Source organism: Gobio gobio (genome assembly GCF_949357685.1).
Source record: "Gobio gobio genome assembly, chromosome: 15".
Lineage (NCBI taxonomy): Eukaryota > Metazoa > Chordata > Actinopteri > Cypriniformes > Gobionidae > Gobio > Gobio gobio.
The window spans coordinates 45,273,884-45,294,166 of record NC_137108.1 but is presented as its reverse complement, the minus strand read 5'-3'; the positions used below and the strand labels follow the sequence as shown (position 1 = coordinate 45,294,166).

General features: G+C 37.5%; 1 protein-coding gene across 2 annotated transcripts in view; it reads left to right on the top strand.

Annotated features, from left to right (window-relative positions):
* Window positions 1–16,370, top strand: part of xrcc1 (X-ray repair complementing defective repair in Chinese hamster cells 1) — a 35,633-nt gene extending 19,263 nt beyond the window's left edge. For both annotated transcript variants that reach the window (XM_079837199.1, XM_079837200.1), the window contains exons 12-18: window positions 3,387–3,465; window positions 3,709–3,802; window positions 9,408–9,450; window positions 10,580–10,719; window positions 10,812–10,902; window positions 11,035–11,110; window positions 15,163–16,370. In XM_079837199.1, the coding sequence (XP_079693325.1) occupies window positions 3,387–3,465; window positions 3,709–3,802; window positions 9,408–9,450; window positions 10,580–10,719; window positions 10,812–10,902; window positions 11,035–11,110; window positions 15,163–15,276 (637 nt within the window). In that variant the 3' untranslated portion in view covers window positions 15,277–16,370. The remainder of the gene's footprint in view (window positions 1–3,386; window positions 3,466–3,708; window positions 3,803–9,407; window positions 9,451–10,579; window positions 10,720–10,811; window positions 10,903–11,034; window positions 11,111–15,162) is intronic.
* The last annotated feature ends 3,913 nt before the right edge of the window (window positions 16,371–20,283 follow it).

The following is a 20,283-nucleotide window of genomic DNA, read 5'->3' as shown; positions in this document are numbered from 1 at the left end:
ATTTTAATTCTTCCGAAGGCATTCATAATATGTGTGCTTGTAAGTGATCGATTGTCTCTTTGTAATTTGAATAATAAATAACTTCTGTCCCTTTAAGACCTGACGCACGCATGGATCCCAAACACTGTTCCTGTTAGCTGGTTACGACTGTGTTTACGTTAAAACTCACCAATATGGGCATTGAGACATTTTTGAGTGTATTTGACCATTAATAAGCTGGAAAAAGTAGCAAATTTTTGCACCTGTATGCCAGAGGCAGCTTTATTACGATATGCGTGTGTGCGCTTCAGATGCCAGCGCGAAATCTGCGGGAATTAGTAGAATTAACGTTATGTGCAACTCCGCGCGAAATTCAGACCGGTCACACCAACACTAACACGCCATCATTAGGAAAATCCAGTTCACCATGTTCAGATGGGTTAAACCGGACTGAATGAGAGGAGGCGGGTGCGTGTCAACTCGAAAGTCATCATAGCTTGCGTACCCAGCTCCCAACCCAACTTTGAGAATAGATTAACGGCGATATTGTTTTTTATCGCCTGATGAGAATCTCACGTTAACGCAGCACGTTAACGCCGATAACGGCCCACCACTAATTTTATTATATGATATGATGAATATCATATTTTTTAATATGATTGTTTCATTATAAATATGGGGATTATCTCTAAGCTGAACACCCAACTTAATATATGATATTTACAATCTAAATCTAACCATGTCATGTCAACAAATGGAAAAGTCAGCCAGTTGTTTATTACCATGTTAAATATGGTGCCTTTTGCCCCAACAGCAGATGTGCTTTTTACTCCAAATACCATACCTTACCGTGGGTGCAGCGGCGCAATGATATTACGCAGCGCCTGAAAATAGTCCCCAGCACGCTCCCTGTGCAAGCAGGTCGTCACGTTGGTTATGTTGACGGAAGTTAGCCTATTTTCAGGCGCTGTGTAATATCATTGCGCCGCTGCACTCATGGGACGGCACAAAGTTCCTTGATTATTACGCAGGAATGAGAGTATAGTTCCTAGCCATATCGGCCTAGAAAATCACAACTTTTCATTTTCCGTCGGTCTTAAGTGTCAAGTTTTAAATAGGAAAAATATTGAAACTCTTTGGTCATTTTTTGGAGCGAGATGCTAACGGTCTAATCAGATTCAATGATCTATGCTAAGCTATGCTTAAAGTGCTACCGCCAGACCCGGAGATCGGCTGAATGGATTCGAAAACGGTAAAACTCAACTGTTTAACTCTAAGGGAGTTGGAAAATGAGCCTATTTTCAAAAATAGTGGAGTGTTCCTTTAATTACCTTGAACAAAACTGAAAATCATTAAGAAGACCTGTCTCAATTTAAACATTCATTTTATCAATTCTCATTTACTACTTAAATCTACATCTTAAAAAATATCAAATGTTAGATAGAAATAGCACAGAATCAACTGCACTGCTGCCCGCGATCGCGTCAAAGATCACACACATATATGTGTGTGTGTGTGTGTGTGTGTATATAAGAATATATTGAGATGTTGTTGCATACTGCCCAGCCCTAGTGATTATCATAAATGCTGCTTTATAAAAGGCTAGTGTTAAGTCCAGCTCTGAGTGTGCTTGCTTTGTGTGTGTTTATCCGTTTAGCAGTCGTCTTGTCTGTTATCGTTGATTGGTTTAGCTGGAGGCAGCTGTGATCTTCTGTGCCTGGCTCTCCATTGTGTTTGCTTTGAGTGCCCACCTCAGATTATGTATTCTGTATTTAAAAGCTGCATCTGCCATGGGTAATTAAAGTAGCCACTTCCTTTGAAGATGAGGAGGGGGTATCTGTCCATGCACATGGCTCTCACGCTGTCCAACACACATCAGCTCAGTTGTGTGTCCTTGCAGAACCTCAGTACATGTTTATTTGTTTTTTCCCCCAGTAGTGATACAGGTGGAATGGGAAGCGCAGGAAGAAGGGTGCTTTTAGCACAGATGCTTATTCCTAAAACTGAGATAAAAATACTTCCACTTGAGTGCAGACGCTAATTGTTCATGCTCTTCATGTACAGTTTAAAGGAATATTTCACCTAAAATTTTAACTTTGGTTGAAATTTTTTCATATGATCAAATTATTTTATTCTTTTCCATGAAAAAAGATGAGATGTTGGGGCGGAATCCCCTCATTGCTCTTATCAGTACAATGAAAGTGGACGGTGATTTATACTCATGCGCTATATGCCACATCTTAAGTCACATGATGTAACAATAGTCCACATGACTCATATGCTATAATAATTTTATGATGCTTTTTTTACTCACCAGTTTCCATTATTTTGATTGGAAAAGAGTGCTCTGGACATTCTGCTAAACATCTCCTTTTTGGTTTCACAATAGACATCCACATGTAAAGATGAAAAAATTATAACAATTTTCTTTTTTGTTTAGGATTGTTTATAGCCTGGATGCCAGCCGAACTTAGCCCCGCCCACAACATTTTTACTCGGGCAGTTCGGTCTGGACTCGATCGGTAGAGAAGTAATTATGCCCGAACAGAAACTGTTCGGACCAATGAAATTGTCAGGGCGGGCTTTAGACGATGATGGACAGATGATCAACATTAACGTAATCATCCACGTCATCAAAGGCGCTTGGGTTAAGTTTGTTCTAATCCTAAACGGAGAACTTGTTCGTAAATGCATTCACCTTTACTATTTCTCTCAGAAATGATGATCGTGTTGGTAAGTACTCTGTGTATCCTTAAATTATTTTTTTTACAACACCGGCAAAGATCGTTTACACTCATCTTTTTCTTCTAACGTTATAGACTACTTATTCCAGCGTGCATGCTGGTACAGGGTTGCCAAGTTTTACAACAAAACCCGCCCAATTGCTAACGTTCCTCAAAACTAGCCAAAAACAAGCCCAATAGCTTTCCAGGGGGGGTTCTCCGGGGAAAAAAGGCATTTGGCGGGTAAAATATGTGTTATTTTGGCATGGCTGGCAGCTAAAAATCGCATTCCTGGGTCTATATATCACATAATTTGGGTCGCTTCAACCCGCGGACATGGCAACACAGTGCAGTTGAGTTCTGTTGACATTTGATAACTAACGTTATGCATCGCTCCGTTGCTCTGATTGGTTGTAGGTCTATCCAATTGAGGTCTTTCCTGGTTCGGTTGAAACACGCCCCATAATCACAGCCCAACGGAGCAGTATCAGACTCATATTCTGACTAGAATTGAGTATGACAACGTCAGGCTAGATTGTTTACAAAAACAGTCCCGTTTACTTTCCTTGAATATTCATCAAAGCCTCCAAGCTAAATTAATCGACTTTTGTACTTGATGTTTGGACAACATTTCCATCCAGTTCCAGTGATACTCAGTCTGCTGTTTCTCATTGTGTTTTTCAGGTATCTCATGGATGGAGCCGAGTCCAGTTCGGAGAGTGAAGCAGAACAGGATGAGAGTGAGGAGGAAATGCAAAAAACGGTAATTGCTTTGTCTGTTTTAGGAATCATGTCTTAAACATGAAAACCTGTCTTTCAAATATGGTCTTCATGCGTGAATAAAAAGAGCAACATAACCTTGGTGCGGCGTGCTGTTGCCATAGAGATATCCTCCTCAGATTTGTTGACTTCCCGACATGCATCATCAACTCGAAAGCAGGAAACACATCAGTGACATTAATCCGAAACCAATTGCATAATCATCGCTTTTCTCATGCCTCCCTAGAAAACACCAGAAAAGAAGCATGTGACCCCCAAAAAGCAGCCGATTAAGGAAGAAGAAGAGGAGTTTGGCGGTTCAACGGATGCGGAAGGCCCAGGTAAAGGCAATAAAATAGAGATAAAATTGAGTACAATAGAAAAGTCAACACAAAATCAACTTTCTTGTCTTGTTCTTACTTATCTCTTACTTAGTCTACTGCATGGACCCTTTTCACAGACTGTGATGACGCGTTTTAACAATATCATAAATCCTGCAAAGTTTTTTGTATTTTCAATTTTTTATTTATTTATATACATTTATAACACTAATACTTGTATTATATTACTTTTGCATCAAATTAAAAGAAACAAGTTACCGCTGCTGTGAGTGTTTCTAATACAGTGTCTATGGGAGTGATGGTAAAAATGAACATCTTTCTCTCTTTTGACTGCCGTTATCAATCTCACTTTTATTTTTTCACTCTATTTGAAAGTTGTGAAATCACTATTGTGGAGTTTTTCTTTTGCTATTTGAGCCAATGGGGACACAAAAAATATATTTAATGTATACTCTCATTCACTGCTATAAAAGTTAACCCAACTTTGACGACTTTCGCTCTGAGAAACCCGGAAATGTTAAAAGGGTCTATTCTAGTCGGATGCAAGAGGAGGGGACATTCTTATTATAGAGCGATTTTGATTGGACAAAAATGTGTCGTGCAACAAGTCAGAACACATTGAATATCCGGTTACATTTATTCATTTAGCAGACGCTTTTATCCAAAGCGACTTACAACTGAGGAATACAGGAAGCGAAGAGGCGAAAAATCACAAAAAGTGCCTGGAATACTAAGTTTTGGACCTTGCTTGGAGTAGCATAAGCAAGAATAGGGAGGGATTTTTTTTTTAAAGATGAGGTTAAGTGCTCAAGGAAGAGATGAGTTTTCAGCTGTCTTTTGAATGTTGTCAGCGATTCTGTGGGGGTGGGGAGATCGTTCCACCAGCAAGGAACAGTGAGCGAAAATGTTCTGGAAAGGGATTTCATGCCTCTCTGTGGTGGTCGCTCCTTTGCCGAGCGAAGGCTTCTGGTGGGGATGTAGACTCGTTGGAGCAAGTGGAAGGAAGTATGTGGGTGCTGAGCTTGTGGTGGATCTGTAAGCAAGCATCAACGCCTTAAACTTGATGCGAGCAGTGAGTGGTAGCCAGTGCAGAGAGAGGAAGAGATGTGTGATATGTGGGCCCTTTTGGGCTCATTGAAAACAAGACTTGCTGCTGCGTTCTGAATCATTTGAAGCATCTCGATGGAACGCGATGGAAGTCCAGCCAGAAGCACAGTGCAGTAGTCAAGCCTAGAAATGACCAGGGCCTGGACGAGAAGCTGTGTTGCATGCTCTGTTAGAAACGGTCCTATCTTCCTGATGTTGTGCGGCGCAAACCTGCATGAGCGAGCTGTTGTAATGTTGTCTATGAAGGATAGCTGGTCATCAAAGGTTACTCCAATATTTCTGACCGACCTTGAAGGGGTAATCAAGGATGAAACTAGCTGGATGGTGAAATCGTGTTGTAGAGTCGGATTGGCAGGGAAGACGAGAAGCTCTGTCTTTTCCAGGTTGAGCTGCAGGTGATGTTCTTTCATCCATGCCGAGATGTCCGCCAGTTACTCAGGGAAATCAAGTAAAATGGGTTGTGAATGGCGTTTCTTGTTGACTTTAATGCTACACTATTAGGGCTGATGGAATTTGTTTCCACAACTTGTTTTACAGGATCAGTTAGATTAGACGTGCTGTAGTGTGTGTGTGTGTTTGTGTGTGTCTGCTTTGATTTCTTTGTTCATGTCTTTCTCGCAGTTCGAGAGATTTCATACAAACCTGTAGAACTCTTGTAAATGTGTAGTTGAAGGGTGACGGGTTCGTGTATGGGTAGCCAAAGAATAATGCTAAATGTACTACAAAAATGTTGCTAAAAATCATACTTCAGCTCATGATGAAATTTTTGGTGAATGTTTGCACCAGTTATTGTATTATTATTTATACGCTATTACAGTATTTATGAATAATTTGAATGTTTTATTTTTATATTTTCATTTTAAGTTTTAGTACATTACTTTTTGTAATTTTGTTTTTAAAAATATTTCTGTTTATTTTACTTTTAATCATTTTAGTACTTAAACTTATTTCACTTTAAACTTTCGTTTAAATTTTTAATCTATTATTTTAGCTTTATTTCAATTAACAATTGTTTGGTTTTAGTTAAAAGGTTAGTTCACACAAAAATGAAAATTGTGTTATTTACTCACCCTGATGTCAAACCTGTAAGACTTTCATTAATTTCTTTCATCTTGTTTTATTTTAATTTTAATGAAATCTGAGAGCTTTCTGTCCCTCCATTGACAGTCTACGCAACTACCATTTTAATAATTCAAAAAGTTCATAAAGAGATCGTAAAACTAATCCATATGAATTGAGGGGTTTAGTCCAAATTTTCTAAAAAGACTTGATCGCTTTATATAATTAACAGTGGCTTTTATTCACATGTAAACATTGATCAGAACAAACCTCATTGGTTCTTGCTGAAGCTCAAACGTGATGCGTAAGACGATAACAAACCTCATTGGTTCTCGCATATCAAGCGAACATGTTTGAGCTTCCATTTACCACAACTGATGTGTGAGTTGAGTGAGTCTCTTTATGAACTTTTTGAAGCGTCAAAGTGGTAGTTGCGTAGCTGTTAATGACGGGACAGAAAGCTCTCTGATTTCATTAAAAGATCTTCATTTGTGTTCTGAAGATGGACAAAAGTCCTACGGTTTGGAACAACACAAGGGTGAGAAATTAATGACAGAATTTTCATTTTTGGGTGAACGTTCCCTTTAACAGTAACACCACTGGTTTACACGCAAGTCAATAAAGCGGCACCGTAGCAAAGCTGTTCTCCACTATTGATATCAAAACCTAAACAGACGTGCACAAGGCATTGAAAAAGCAGACAGACATGCCGTCGTTTACATGCAAAGCAAGGTCATGGTAATGGGTGATAATGTATTTGCTCGGATTTCACTTTGCTTAAACCGCTAATGACCTTTCACCTTAATAAACGAGTGGCCTACATGACCTTACACATCGTCACCTTTTAAAGCAGAATCAGTGTACGATTATGCATGGAAAACCGAGATAGTCATGTACAAGAGAAGGCGTTCACAGCAGTGATGCCTCACCGCGCTCCTCCATAAAAATCAATAATGGTAATTTTGAAAGGTTTATTGATGCTGCCGTCTACGCCACCTTCAGAAGCTCAGTTTCCTAAACATGGCAGAACAGGTAAGGCGTGTCACCTACATGCATTCCTGAGGCTCATGCCCTCATTGAAAATCGTTAACATGTCAACCTGTTTGCCGTGAGGTCCAGGCACTCCGGGAGGGGGGAGAGTCCGGGTTAATGAAGTGCGTGTAAAGCAGCACTCAAATCAATCAGGGAAAATAAAAAAATGGAGGGCCAGAAGAGAGCAGTAGGATTGGAGAGGCTGGGAGTGTTACAGACACTTGCCCGGAGCATTCGCAGATATGAGACTTGGGCATGTTTTCTCATTTCTATGCAAATTGAGGGGCGGCAAGAGCTGGCATGAGAGAACCTCGCTCTCTTGAATGTGTTCATGCAACTTTAAACCACTGAGAGAAGAAAATGGCGCATCATTGTCCATAAACACTGCTTCATGAACATCATTAGGGCTGAGTGGTTGGACGGCATACTGTGCAAATGGTGCAGCAGGTAGAGGTTTTGATTTAGCATTTATACCACAGGTGGATATACTAGCTCAGTTGTGCTGCGAAAATAGCGGCCCAAACAAGTCAAAGTGAGGAGTTGCTTTTAGCCAGAGTGTTTGTTTTATAATGTGGATCTAATTTTACACTGATATTCATTTGTTTTGCTTTGTCTATCAAGTTCCAAAAGAAAGAGAGAAAAAGGTAACACTTTACAATAAGGTCCCATTAGTTAACGTTACATACGTCATTAGATTTTTAGTGTTTATTAGTCTTTGTTAATGTTAGTTAATAAAAACAGAATTGTTCATTGTTAGTTCATGTCAGCTCAGGTCCATTAAATAATATTAAAGGGTGCATAATAATCTCATGTTAATCTTGAGTACCTATAGAGTAGTATTGCATCCTTCATATCTCAGAAGAGTCTTTAGTTTGATCATATTCATAAAAGACAAATACGCTTTACTGATTCTTTCCGAAAACACCCGAGCTCATGCAGGCGTGCAGTGGGCGGAGCTAAAGAGTCACAAGCACCACATACACACACACACACACACATCATGGCATTATCCCTGGATAACTTTCTGTTCACTGTACGTTCGTGTTGTTTACATTATATGCACTTACGCACCGATTGCCAACAAAACACAGACATTTGATGCAGTTTCACCCACCCCCTGCGGTTTCATGACCGCGAACAAACAAACACGCTTGCAGAACTCTGTTGCTGCTCCGGAAAAACAAACTGCATCCACCGTTTCCTTAACGCTGGGTTATTTGGGAAGCTGAACTAGGTTATCTTTCCCTCACAACCATAAACACACTTCTTTAGTGACATTGTTGATTTTTTTGTGGTGTAAAAACAAAATTACAGCGCTGTCGACGGTTTCCGCCCAAACAAAGCTTGTTGATGGAGGTGGTCTTGCTCTAGTTCATGTGCGCACGCGATCATCAGGGAAAAGTGCCTATACAAGGAATTCCGTCCTTTGACATCATACAGGGCCATACTCGAAAAAGAACTTTCCAAAACTTCTGTGAATCCTAAAGGAGTGTATTTGGAACAGAAATACTCTGTCATACGTCCAACTCATTTTTTGGCCATGTTTAGCATGAGAATCCAACTCTTTAATTGTGTAAATAAGTCAATGCATGAAATATGAATGCGTATTTGACAATGTGTGTTCATAAATGTTGAAATTAACTAAAATTAATACATTCTTTAAAGGTATTTTAGTTCATGTTAACAAATGTAACCTTATTGTAAAGTCTAACGAAGAAAATTATCAAATGAGATAAAGCAGGGGTTTTCAAACCAGGGGTCCTCCAGAAGGTGCTAAGGGGTCCCCAGAAAAGTTCAGAGAATAAAAAGACAAAGCAAAATTGGTTAAGGTCTACCGAAACATTCTGTTTAATTTCTAAATGTTTTGCTCCATTCTTGCCGTATACATACTTTCCAGAATTGTATATGTTTGCTTTGTATCTTTAGTGAGTTTTTCTCACTATAGTCTCCTTTATCTCGCTCACTGGGGTTGTAAGGCAGTTTTCTTAACGCAGTACGTAAGCTGCTTACATACATTTTTTGTGAAAGTTGCTTATACAAATCATTTTTAATTGAAAATTTTCTTTTTCAGGTTTAGTCATCCAACATTAATTAAATTTGGAAACAATATGTTTCATTTATTATGTCACACTTAACATCTAACAATTTAAATATTTTTTCATACATAAAAATATATAGATGGATTCTAGGAAGGTGGTCCTTCATAAAAGGTTGATCATATTTGGGGGTCCTTGGCATCATGAAGTTTGAAAACCCCTGAGATAAAGCACCTTTCATTTGTAAAGCATTTCATTTTCTGGACTATTCTAGTAGGCTTACTGCACGATTACTGTAAATTTGTGACAATAATAGACATAACGTCTACTGCTACTGCTTTCTTTTTTTTATGTTGTACGTCTCTTCACAGAGGATGATGCGTCTGACATGGACACTGAAGATGAGCTTAACAGGCAAGATATTTTTTGCATTACAAATACATTGCCCAAATGTAGTATTTTTAGAAAAAACATTATCTTAAATGTATGTCTTAGTTTTAGTTTTATGTAACTAAACCTGGCTTTCACCATGAATATAGCCATAAACACTGACATGGCATTACAAAATTAAAAAAAAAAAATAAGCAAATACTATGCCATCATGTACTAACAAAGGCTCATAATTGTCCTTGGACGTTCCCTGTTTGTGCTCCTACAATTGTCTTTAAATTCTCATTATTCAGGTTTTTAAATAGTATTGTCTAAATGCGTCTGTGGTTTACATAAACTAGGATTTTTTTTTATGACAGAATACTCTTATTCTCACCAAGTCTGCATTTATTTTATTAAAAATACAGTAAAGAAAAATTATTACAATTTAAAATGGCTGTTTTCTATCGGAATATATAAACTGCTGTTCAAAAGGTTTTGATCTGTAAGATTTTTAATGGTATTAAATTTAATGGTCTTTTATGCTCACCAAGGCTGCATTTATTTAATTAAAAATACTATAAATGCAGCCTTGGTGAGCATAAGAGACTTCTAAAAACTTTTGAACGGCAGTGTATTTTAAAATATATAATTTATTCCTATTCCTATTTTCAGCATCTTTAATCCAGTCTTCAGTGTCACATGATTCTTCAGACATCATTCTAATATGCTGATAAGAATTTATTTATGATTATGATCAATGTTGAAAACAGTTGTGCTGCTTTTAACATTTTATGGAAACATTGATACATTTACATATGAATAGAAAGCTCAAATGAAAAGCATGCATTTGATGTTTTGTGACATTGCAAATGTCTTTTAGATGTAATGCATTATTGCTGAATAAAAGTATTTCTTTCCAACAAAAGAAAACGTAGTCATACCATAAAATTACCTCAAATATTTAACAAACACCCATGCATGGGTCGGCCCTGTGCATGCTTATTAAATATTTTTGGCTAATTTGATGATGCATTATAATTGACAGCAGAATCTCTACTCTGTTTGATACCTATCAGACAAAAGAGCTCACATTTATGATGGACACAACCTATGAATGTCACAAAGTTCAGTATCATCAGATGTATAATGCTCCTGTGTTCGGCTGTTTTAGGGTGGAGATGGAGAGCAGGAGGAAAAAAGCAGCAAAGGAAAGTGCAGGTGCGGTGAAAGATGAAGATCCGTACGGTGGCTCTACAGATGAGAACACTGATGCTGAGGAAGAGGAGGATAAACCCATCCCTGAACTGCCAGGTCTGATGCTTCCCGGTTCACCTTGACATAGCAGTCTTGAGGATCAGCAGCATCGTCTCTTTATTGAATTATCTTTATTTTGGCTCCTTCAGACTTTCTAACAGGGAAGCGCTTCTATCTCTACGGCAAGTTCCCTGACAACCAGAAAAGGCTACTTCTGCGCTACATCATCGCCTTCAACGGGTACGAAACAGACTTGTATTCAGAAGTGCAAGAGCGTGAAGCGTCTGTAATCCATTTGATGCATGACGTTAGCGAGAGAGGCTGTAGGTGGAGCGTGACCGATGAAATGATCTGATCTGTTTGATTCCTCAGAGCTGTTGAAGACTACATGAGCGAGAAGGTCCAGTTTGTCGTCACCAGTGAGGGATGGGACGAATCTTTTGAGGATGTGAGTCTTCCTTATTTCTTCTTGAAGTAGAACGTGTCACCTGTCACCAAAAATTAAAAATGGCATTAAAAAGCATTAAATTAGATTTGATGATACCTGCAGAAACCCTGTTATAGTGTGTTCATACAATACAGATAGTTTCAAAGCAGCTTCACAGTAATAAACTGGACAATAGCAGAGTCAATAATGCAAACTTTATCAAATATGAGACAAATTCTACTGCAGGGCTCAAAATTCACTTTTTTTTTTACTTTGTAGCTCTGGTGCTCCTAACTTTAAAAAAAAATGAGGAGCACCCACTGGAAATTAAGGAACACCACAACTACAATTTTTATATATATATATATATTAAAATATTTATTTTATTTAAAAACAACACTATGTTTTGTAGAAAAAAATGAAAATGGTAGTGATGCAATGACCATTGAAGATTTTATTTTATCTTTACAAGAAACTTGGCCAATTCCAATACTGGTTGCTTTTTTTTTGTTGAGCAAATGTATTTGTTGTTTATTTGCTCTATAACTGGCCAAACTGTCCTTAAAGGATTAGTTCACTTTAAAATGAAAATTTCCTGAAAATATACTCACCCCCATCTCATCCAACATCCGTGTCTTTCTTTCTTCAGTCGAAAAAGAAATTAAGTTTATGAGGAAAACATTCCAGAATTTGTCTTCACATAAATGGCAGCCAAAATGTTGAAGGTCCAAATCAATGCAGTTTCAAAGGAAGGGCTTCAGAGGCTCTGCTCGATCCCAGATGAGGAATAGGGTCTTATCTAGCGAAACCATTGGCCATTTTCAAGAAAAAATAAAAATTTATATACTTTTTAACCTAAATTGCTCATCTTGCGCTGCTCCTTACCAAAAAACACTCTATCTTCAACTTCAAAACCGTCCGACATCGTTGTTTAAACTTTTTCTTCTAAAGGACGTTTGTATTAGTCTCTGCTCAAGTGCTTTGTAAACACGGGCGGTACTTCTGCCTACATCCAGCGTGACCCTATTCCTCAGCTGGGATCGTGCAGAGCCTCTGAAGCCCTCTGAAACTGCATTGATTTGGACCTTCAGCATTTTGGTTGTTGTCCTCAAAAAAATTAATTGTTCTCCAAACAAAGATGGATTGATTTAAATTAGATTGCGTAATTTCAAGACTTTGAACAAAAACAGAATGGTCTGACTTTAGCTTTGTGAAATCGTTACATAAGACACACCTGCACAAAACAATAGCAGACAGACTGAATGAAAATGCAAATTCACTCTCTGACAGCAGGTGGCGCTTATGGAAACAAAGCAACTGCGCTTATAAACACTACTTTATATGGAGGTAAGAAGAACAGAAAATGCCATCAAAAGTGTTCTGAAGACAGTTAGTTCCCTTCAGAGATGCATTCGTTTAAACCCCCACCCCAATTTAATATTTATATATATTTTTTCCTGTATGTCGAGCACTGTGAACTGCGATCTTGCTGTGCCTGGTATTTTCTCTGCTGCACGTCTGCGCTCTCCTCTTTGCATCTGTTTTCAATGTGTCTCATCTCTGGCCTGTGTTAACGTCCTGTTTTTTCAGACGAATTACATTTTGGGAAATCATTGCAATGCAGTTTGTGTGCAAGTCTGGAATAGAGATCAGCCAAAATTAAACTAAAAACTGTCCGGTTGCCGTGTGTTTGGAGCACAAACCAAAAGTTTATGATTTATGGCCGGTCACCCAGTGCATCTCTAGAAAAAAGGTCGCACCACAACAATTATTTATACTCGCACAAAAGCTCCCAAATAAATTGAGGTCACACAGATTCAATTTCGGGTGACAAAAATGGTCGCAATTTCAAGACTTTTAGTGTAAAGTAGCTTTTAAAAGATATTTTTCAGTTCAGTGTTGATTCAGTTCAGGTCATGTAAAGTTCATTATGAAAAAAGTTCTGTTTTACAGCAATTCTGCTGTAAAGCGGCTCTACAGGAGACAATAGTGTCGTTATTCAGCTCGAGTCAGTTCAGTGTTCGCATTGATGTTGTTGTATGAGAACTAGGGGTGTAACGGTACACGTATTCATACTGAATCGTTTCGGTACAGGGCTTTCGGTGCACTTGTTTGAAGCAGAATTTGTTTCGAATGCAATCTTTAGCAGTTAACAGTCGGCTTGTGTTCAGCACGGTTCACACTTCAATCCTAGTTCCCACACGAAAGTATTCTGTCCATTTTTATCACGAAATTCAAATGATAAATGCCGTTTCAACGCTCTTTAACATTACTTATCACTGTATATGCGCGTCAGTTCAAGCAGCGCTGCACGAGTGAACGCGATCATCTCTTCCTAAAGAATAAACATTAATTAATATCTGTTAAGGTATGTTCAGGATACATAGCAACTTACTGACACGTATCATATGTGGTGAAATCGCTCAATCAGTGTTTCATCCACGGAAAGGCATCAATAAAACAGCTTGTAAACAATGTCACGTAGCATCACATTTACCTCAGAGGTCATTCAGTGTCAACTCTTTCGCTAAATATATGCACTATATTAGCCTATATATTCATTATATTCTACTTAACCTGTTAATGATGTCTTGATTTTTTCATGTATGTTTAAATAAACCTGTCATGAAAATGACAGCCACTGTTTAAATGATTATATTTCAACAACGAATTGGGAAAAAAAAAATTATAATTCGATTTAGAAGCAAAAACTGCCTTATGTGAAGCTTATGAGTGTTGATTATTATATCTAAAAAATAAATAGCAACTGAATTTAAGCTAATAGTTTGGGCTTGGTTATTAACCTTTAATATTATAGCAATGTGCAAGTAAGGGCTCCCTATATATTTTACAGCATTATCTTTAAGAAACTTTTAGTTATAATTGAATTAATTTAAGGACAGACACAAATTTTTCAGTGCACTGTTGAATAAAAATAAATAAAAAGCAATTTTGTAAAACTGCTGTACCGAACCTGTACCGATCCGTGACTTCAAAACCGAGGTACGTACCGAACCGCCAGTTTTGTGTACCGTTACACCCCTAATGCGAAATGAACTGAGCTCGACGATGACATCATTGATTGCAGAACTGCTTTATATATGAAATGAACTAATTTCATAATTGATGAAATCTTCAATGGAAAAATGAATCAACACTGAACTGACTTCCGCCAAAGTCCATCGGCGGCCATCTTTGAAACGCCTCTCGGACATGCAAGTGCAGCTCCTATGAATAGGGAAACATCAAATTCTCCAAAACTCTTTGCCAACCTTATGATTAAATTTCATATTTGAAATCACCAATGAAATCTGACAACAACTGTATCATAAATTTTCGAATCATGACAAAAAACTGCATTATTCAGCTTGGACAAAGCTCATGCGCAGTCCTAAACGCCCCTGCCTGTTTCTATAGCAACCGGAGCTGGTGATGACTTTACTAATCAACAATTGGCTCTTTCATTAAGAAGGCGGGGCTTATTCGCCATATCGGGCTGCACTTTCTCCCATTCATAAATATTTGGAGTGCACTGTCTTCCTATATATAAAGTCTTTCCTTCAACTGAACAACAGCCAAAATGCATATTTTTTTTCCTGTTATCACTGTAAAGCAGCTTTGAAACAATCTGTATTGTATAAAGTGCTATTTAAAGAAAGGTGACTTGAGTGTAATTCAATTCAGTTCAAAAACATAATGTGTTACATACATGAAATCGTCTAGAAAGTGGTAATTTTCGATGCTGTATGTACATTTTTTTCTGTTGCAAATTGCCCTTTGTAACTATAAAAGAATTGAAAGAATATTTATAAATGAAACTAACAAGTGGATTCATAGGCTAGTCAGGCTTTGCAAGAGATTGTCCAGTGACATACAGGCTTTCTCATATGTCACGCTTTAATAGAATACATATGAAAGGCTTTGAGAAAGTCTTGACCGACAGCACATGCAGATCTGTTCAACCCGAGTCATTCATTTGGTGTTCTTGTAGTAATGAATGCACTCCGCTCTCACAACCTTGTCTCAAGTCAAGGTCCTTTCTTCCTTTTCATTCTTTTACTGTCTTTTTACAGGCTTTGATGGAAAATGGAAGTCTGAGCTTTGTGAAGCCTTCCTGGATTTTCGCCATCAATGACAGGCAGAAGATGTTACCGTACCAGCCCTACACTGTAGTCCCTCTTGTTTAAACGTCGTCTTGCTCTTTGAGAGAGTGTCCATCAAATCCCAGCCTTGACCCGAGCAGACCTTGTTGTCTTGGGAAAATAGTTCAACTCGTAAATGAAAAGTTTGCTCGCCCTCATGTCGTTCCAACCCTATATGACTTAGACTTTAAAGTCAAACAGGTTTGGAAAGACGTATGAATTGAGTAAATTATGGGATTTTTTTTGGGATTGAACGTTAATAGGCTCTGTCTGTAACAGGTCTTTGTTTTGATGTTGAAAAAAACGGACTAATGCCAGATATCAACCCGCCAACCCAGAGATAAAAGACTCTGATCCATATTCATGATCCGTTTTTACCAGCAATCCAAAAGCTGTTTATTAAGCTGTTAAATTTTAATTACTAAAGACTGAACCTGAAGTCCCTTTTGAATCTGACTTATGCAGAACATGCTCATTTAATATGAATGTTCACATGTATGGTCAATTATTGATTAGCTGATCCATATTCATATTTGTTGCCCTCATTTCTTTACTCAGCATCTGTAGGTGTGGTCTTCACAATGAATTTTTCAATAGTATTGCTTATGTTTAGAGCTCTTTGATGAATATTCAAACAACCATATTTAAGAAAAAAAGCACCTGAAATAAATATTGATGTAAAAACACTGTTTAGTTTTTATTGGAGAGCTTTTATTTTATTCTTTTGGATACCCTTTGATGTGTGTCTCAATGTGTGTCTGTTATGTGTTTGTTTTTTAATGTAATTAATATTCCGAAGTTCTGGTTTGTAGCAGTTGCAGAGTAAAATGGGAAAATAGTTGTTTATAGCGGACCACTGTCTGTTTGGAAGGTTTTTATATTGAGTGATTTCATATTTTTCTAGTTCTGCTCTGTTTTAAAAATGTTACTAGTTAGATATTGATCTTTGTAAAGTACAATTTGCATATAAGCCACTGTAAAACATAAGTTGGGGGTCTTATTGGAAACATCTGTGCACTAATGACTGTAATTATTTATGTCTAATAATTCAAAAGCTTGATACACTCTAAAAGAATAAAGTTTTTTTTATTGGCATTGATGGTGGTTCCATAAAGATCCTTAAACATTCACGGAAACTTTCCATTCGACAAGTTTCTTTCTAGTGGAAAAGGGATTATTCAAATGTTCTTCACACTAAGAAGAAAATGGTTCTTTGTGAAACAAACAAACAGACTGTAAAACAGTCAATGTAAACCATCCTAACTAGTTTTGTGTCTGTCCCAGAAAACCTCCAATTAGGCTGTTTTATTTCAGCAGGGACTCATCAAACAGAATTCTGAATTCATACAGAATGTCTTGTTACTGTCCTTGAGACGTCTGAGTCAATTCGTTTTCTTTTAAGTGGATGAGTCTCATTTCTGTCCCTCTGAAGAAAGCGGACTGTCACTCAGAAAGTTCACTTTTGTCCAACAGCAACACCAAAGCAGATTAACAGTGGATTATTTTTGTCCTCTCAGTATAGTGTTTGTCTTTTCGAGCATATCTATCTGTTTTGTCCCTGACTTATCAACTCCTCCTCGTTCACACACTTCACTAATTTGTTCTCTAATGCCTATCTTTCCGTCCATCTTTCAACCGCTACTCTTCTCTTTTGCTGCGTTAATTTAAAGTGTGTGGTCACGTGTGCGATTTTCAACGGCTCTGACCACAGCTAATCCAATCAAAATGGGAAAAATCAATCTTAAACAAACCAAATTTATACAGTTTATTTGGATTTAATGGACAATTGATACAAAAATAAATAAACGCTATTCGTTTTAGGCCGTCATGAGGAGAAATAAGCCGCTTGAGTTATTACGGCTCTTAAAGCGCTTAATGGCGCGTTAACTTAAAATGTGTGGTCACGTGTGCGTTTATTAACGGCTCATACGATCAAAAAATGTAAAACAAACAAAGTTTAAAGCGTTTTTATTTTTATTCGAGCTGACAATCAATGCAAATAAATAAACGCTATTAGTTTATCGTCGTGACTGTTCCCCGTCACGGGGAGAATTAAGCTGCTTGAGTTATGGCTCTTTATTTTAGACACATCTTTTTTGCTGTATATTTTATAACTGTTAATGTAAATGAATATAAATCGGATGGATAACAAGCAGGAGCGGTTTGCTGGGCGGGGAGGAGGCGCGCGCCTGTGAGGAACAGAGAGCGCGAAAATGAGCACAGATCAGGTGCCTCTGCTGCAATGTGCAGGATTACTGCTTCTTCTCAGTCATATCTTTACTCTAATTCTCCATTATTATGATAGCAATATCTGTTGTTTCATTATAGGACTGTTGAGATGCGTGTGAAGCTCTTGCTGAATGACAGTAAGTCACTTTACCTTATTCATTCTTCATATTTTGATCGTTCTGCGCGTTTTGAGTACGGGGCAAGTTGTCACAATGTCTGTTTCTCATCAACTTCGGGTTTTGAAGGAGGCATATTTGTTTTGTATAGTGCAGTCATGTATGTTGGTTTTAAACTCTTAAATTTGAGTTATTTCTGTCCTAAAAACTACAATCCCGTGTCATATTGTTGTAAGTATCAGTTGAGTATCAAGTGAACACAAAATACATATAGACAAAAATCATTATAATATAGGTAGATATGAACTAAAAGGTTGAAGCTCCTCAGGACAGGTTTTTTTTTTTCATCTTTAAAAGATGGGGGCAAGTTGTCATATGTTGTAGGCTAATTTTAGTAAATAGATTAATTACAATATCATTTAGAGAAAACAATAGTTTGATACAGCATGATGTTTCATGAATTTTGTCTTTAATAGTTGTTTTACTTGTTAAATTTAGCTGAAAAGTCTATAAAAAGCAGGTTCTCATTGTGAAATTATGTGTACAGTAAACTATTTAAAAATAAACATCCTAGGAAATATTTACTGGAGTAAAATAGAAAATGCATGGTCTCCTATATATCTCCAATTAAATATTGCATAGATTTTGCACAGGTGTTTTTTCCTTCTGTATTAGTTTGAATTTATTTGATACAAAGTGTCAATCCTCATAATTAATATTGACACTTACACATTAATTTCTTTTGTATCAGTGATTCAAAATTCTCTCTCTCTCTCTCTCTCTCTCTCTCTCTCTCTCTCTCTCTCTCTCTCTCTCTCTCTATATATATATATATATATATATATATACACACATTTTTTTTTTTACATTTCTTGTTCATAGAAAATTGATGTCTACAGAAAAATAATACAGGGGTCTGAAAGTCTGAGACCTTGCTTTAAATGTTAATTTAATAATGTCATTTAAAATAAAGGTTTTCACTAACAAATGATATTTGAATAGGAAATTTGATTAAAAATTGAGATGAGAATCTCTCCAAAGGGGATCTTCTGTAAGAAAATCTGCACAAAGAGCTATCTGATCAATGAAACTCAATTATACATTTGATTAGTCACATAAAAATAGTGCAGAATCCAATATATTGTGAGTTGTGACCATCATTCCAGTTTTAAATGAAAATCCTAAAACTGTTTATTAAATACATGTGTTTTCAGTCTTGCACTCCACTATTGTGTCTACTTTTTGTGCATTTTTGCTCCTTTTGCATTAATATACATGATGCATACATCAATAGATAATTTGCCTGGTGCTCTAATAACATTTGTTGAGGTGTGTGAGTCGTATGCATTTGTGCGCATCCCTGCGGCCCTGATGAGTCGTCACACACAACGAGACAAAAGCCTGTCGCATTTAATGCAAACAGAGACTCAAAAAGCTGCTCATTTTCAATGCAACAATGGTGAATCCGTGGACAATCACTGACTCTCTAATGCTGCCAGGATTTCACTTCTGTATCTTACATCACGCTACTCGCATATATGCAATAATTCGTTTTTATTTGAACTAATTCATGCACATTATGTGTCAAAGTTTATAACTACACACCATTCGTGATTTCCTTCATCTTGTATACTATATGAAAGATCTTTGTTGTTCAATAACTGCTAGAAGTGCTAAAATATGGATCAGAATTTGAGCTCAGCGGTGGTTAATGAAGCCGTCGAGGCATTGGAAATGAGTGACACATTCCCCTGCAGATGAGAATCCTTATTACTGGCCATCTCTGCACCGTAAAAGATTCATCTGAGCTCCACATGGGCCTCGAGCAACGGCACACTCAAACGCTCTTGCATCTTGTGAAACCTGTCAAGGTTCATATTGCAGCCTGTTTTTAGGATCATTATGGTCATTGTGAATTCTGCACATTCCTGGGTTACTTCACCCAAAATTGAAAATTCTGTCATTAATTACTTACCCTCATGTTATTCCAAACCCTTAAAGGGTTAGTTCACCCAAAAATTGAAAATTCTGTCATTAATTACTTACCCTCATGTCGTTCGACACCCGTAAGACCTCCGTTCATCTTCTGAACACAAATGAAGATATTTTAGTTGAAAGCTGATGGCTCTGAAAGGCCTCCATTGGCACAATGCACGGTTCACTCTCAAGACCCTTAAAAGGTACTAAAGACGTTGTTACAAAGTCCATCTCACTACAGTGGTTCTAAAATAACTTTATGGAGTGATGAGAATTAGTTTTTGTGCGCAAAAAAACCCTAAATAATGACTTATAGTGATGACGATTTCAAAACACGGCATCATGAAGCTTCGAAGCGTTATGAATCAGTGAGTCGAATCATGATTCGGATCGCGTGTCAAACCGCCAAACTGCTGAAATTTGGCGATCCAAACTGCTGAATCGACTCACTGATTCATAACGCTTCGAAGCTTCATGATGCCGTGTTTTGAAACATGGCAGCACGTTTGAGCTTCCGCAAGAACCAATGAGGTTCATTCTCGTGTTACGCAGCACGTTTGAGCTTCAGCAAGAACCAATGAGGTTCATTCTCGTGTTACGCATCACGTTTGAGTTTCAGCAAGAACCAATGAGATTTGTTCTTGCCTGTCAAGCAGGTTCGGTTGAGCTTCTGTTTATGTTCACTCAATGTTTAAATATGAATAAAAGCCTAAATCAAATATGTTCATTA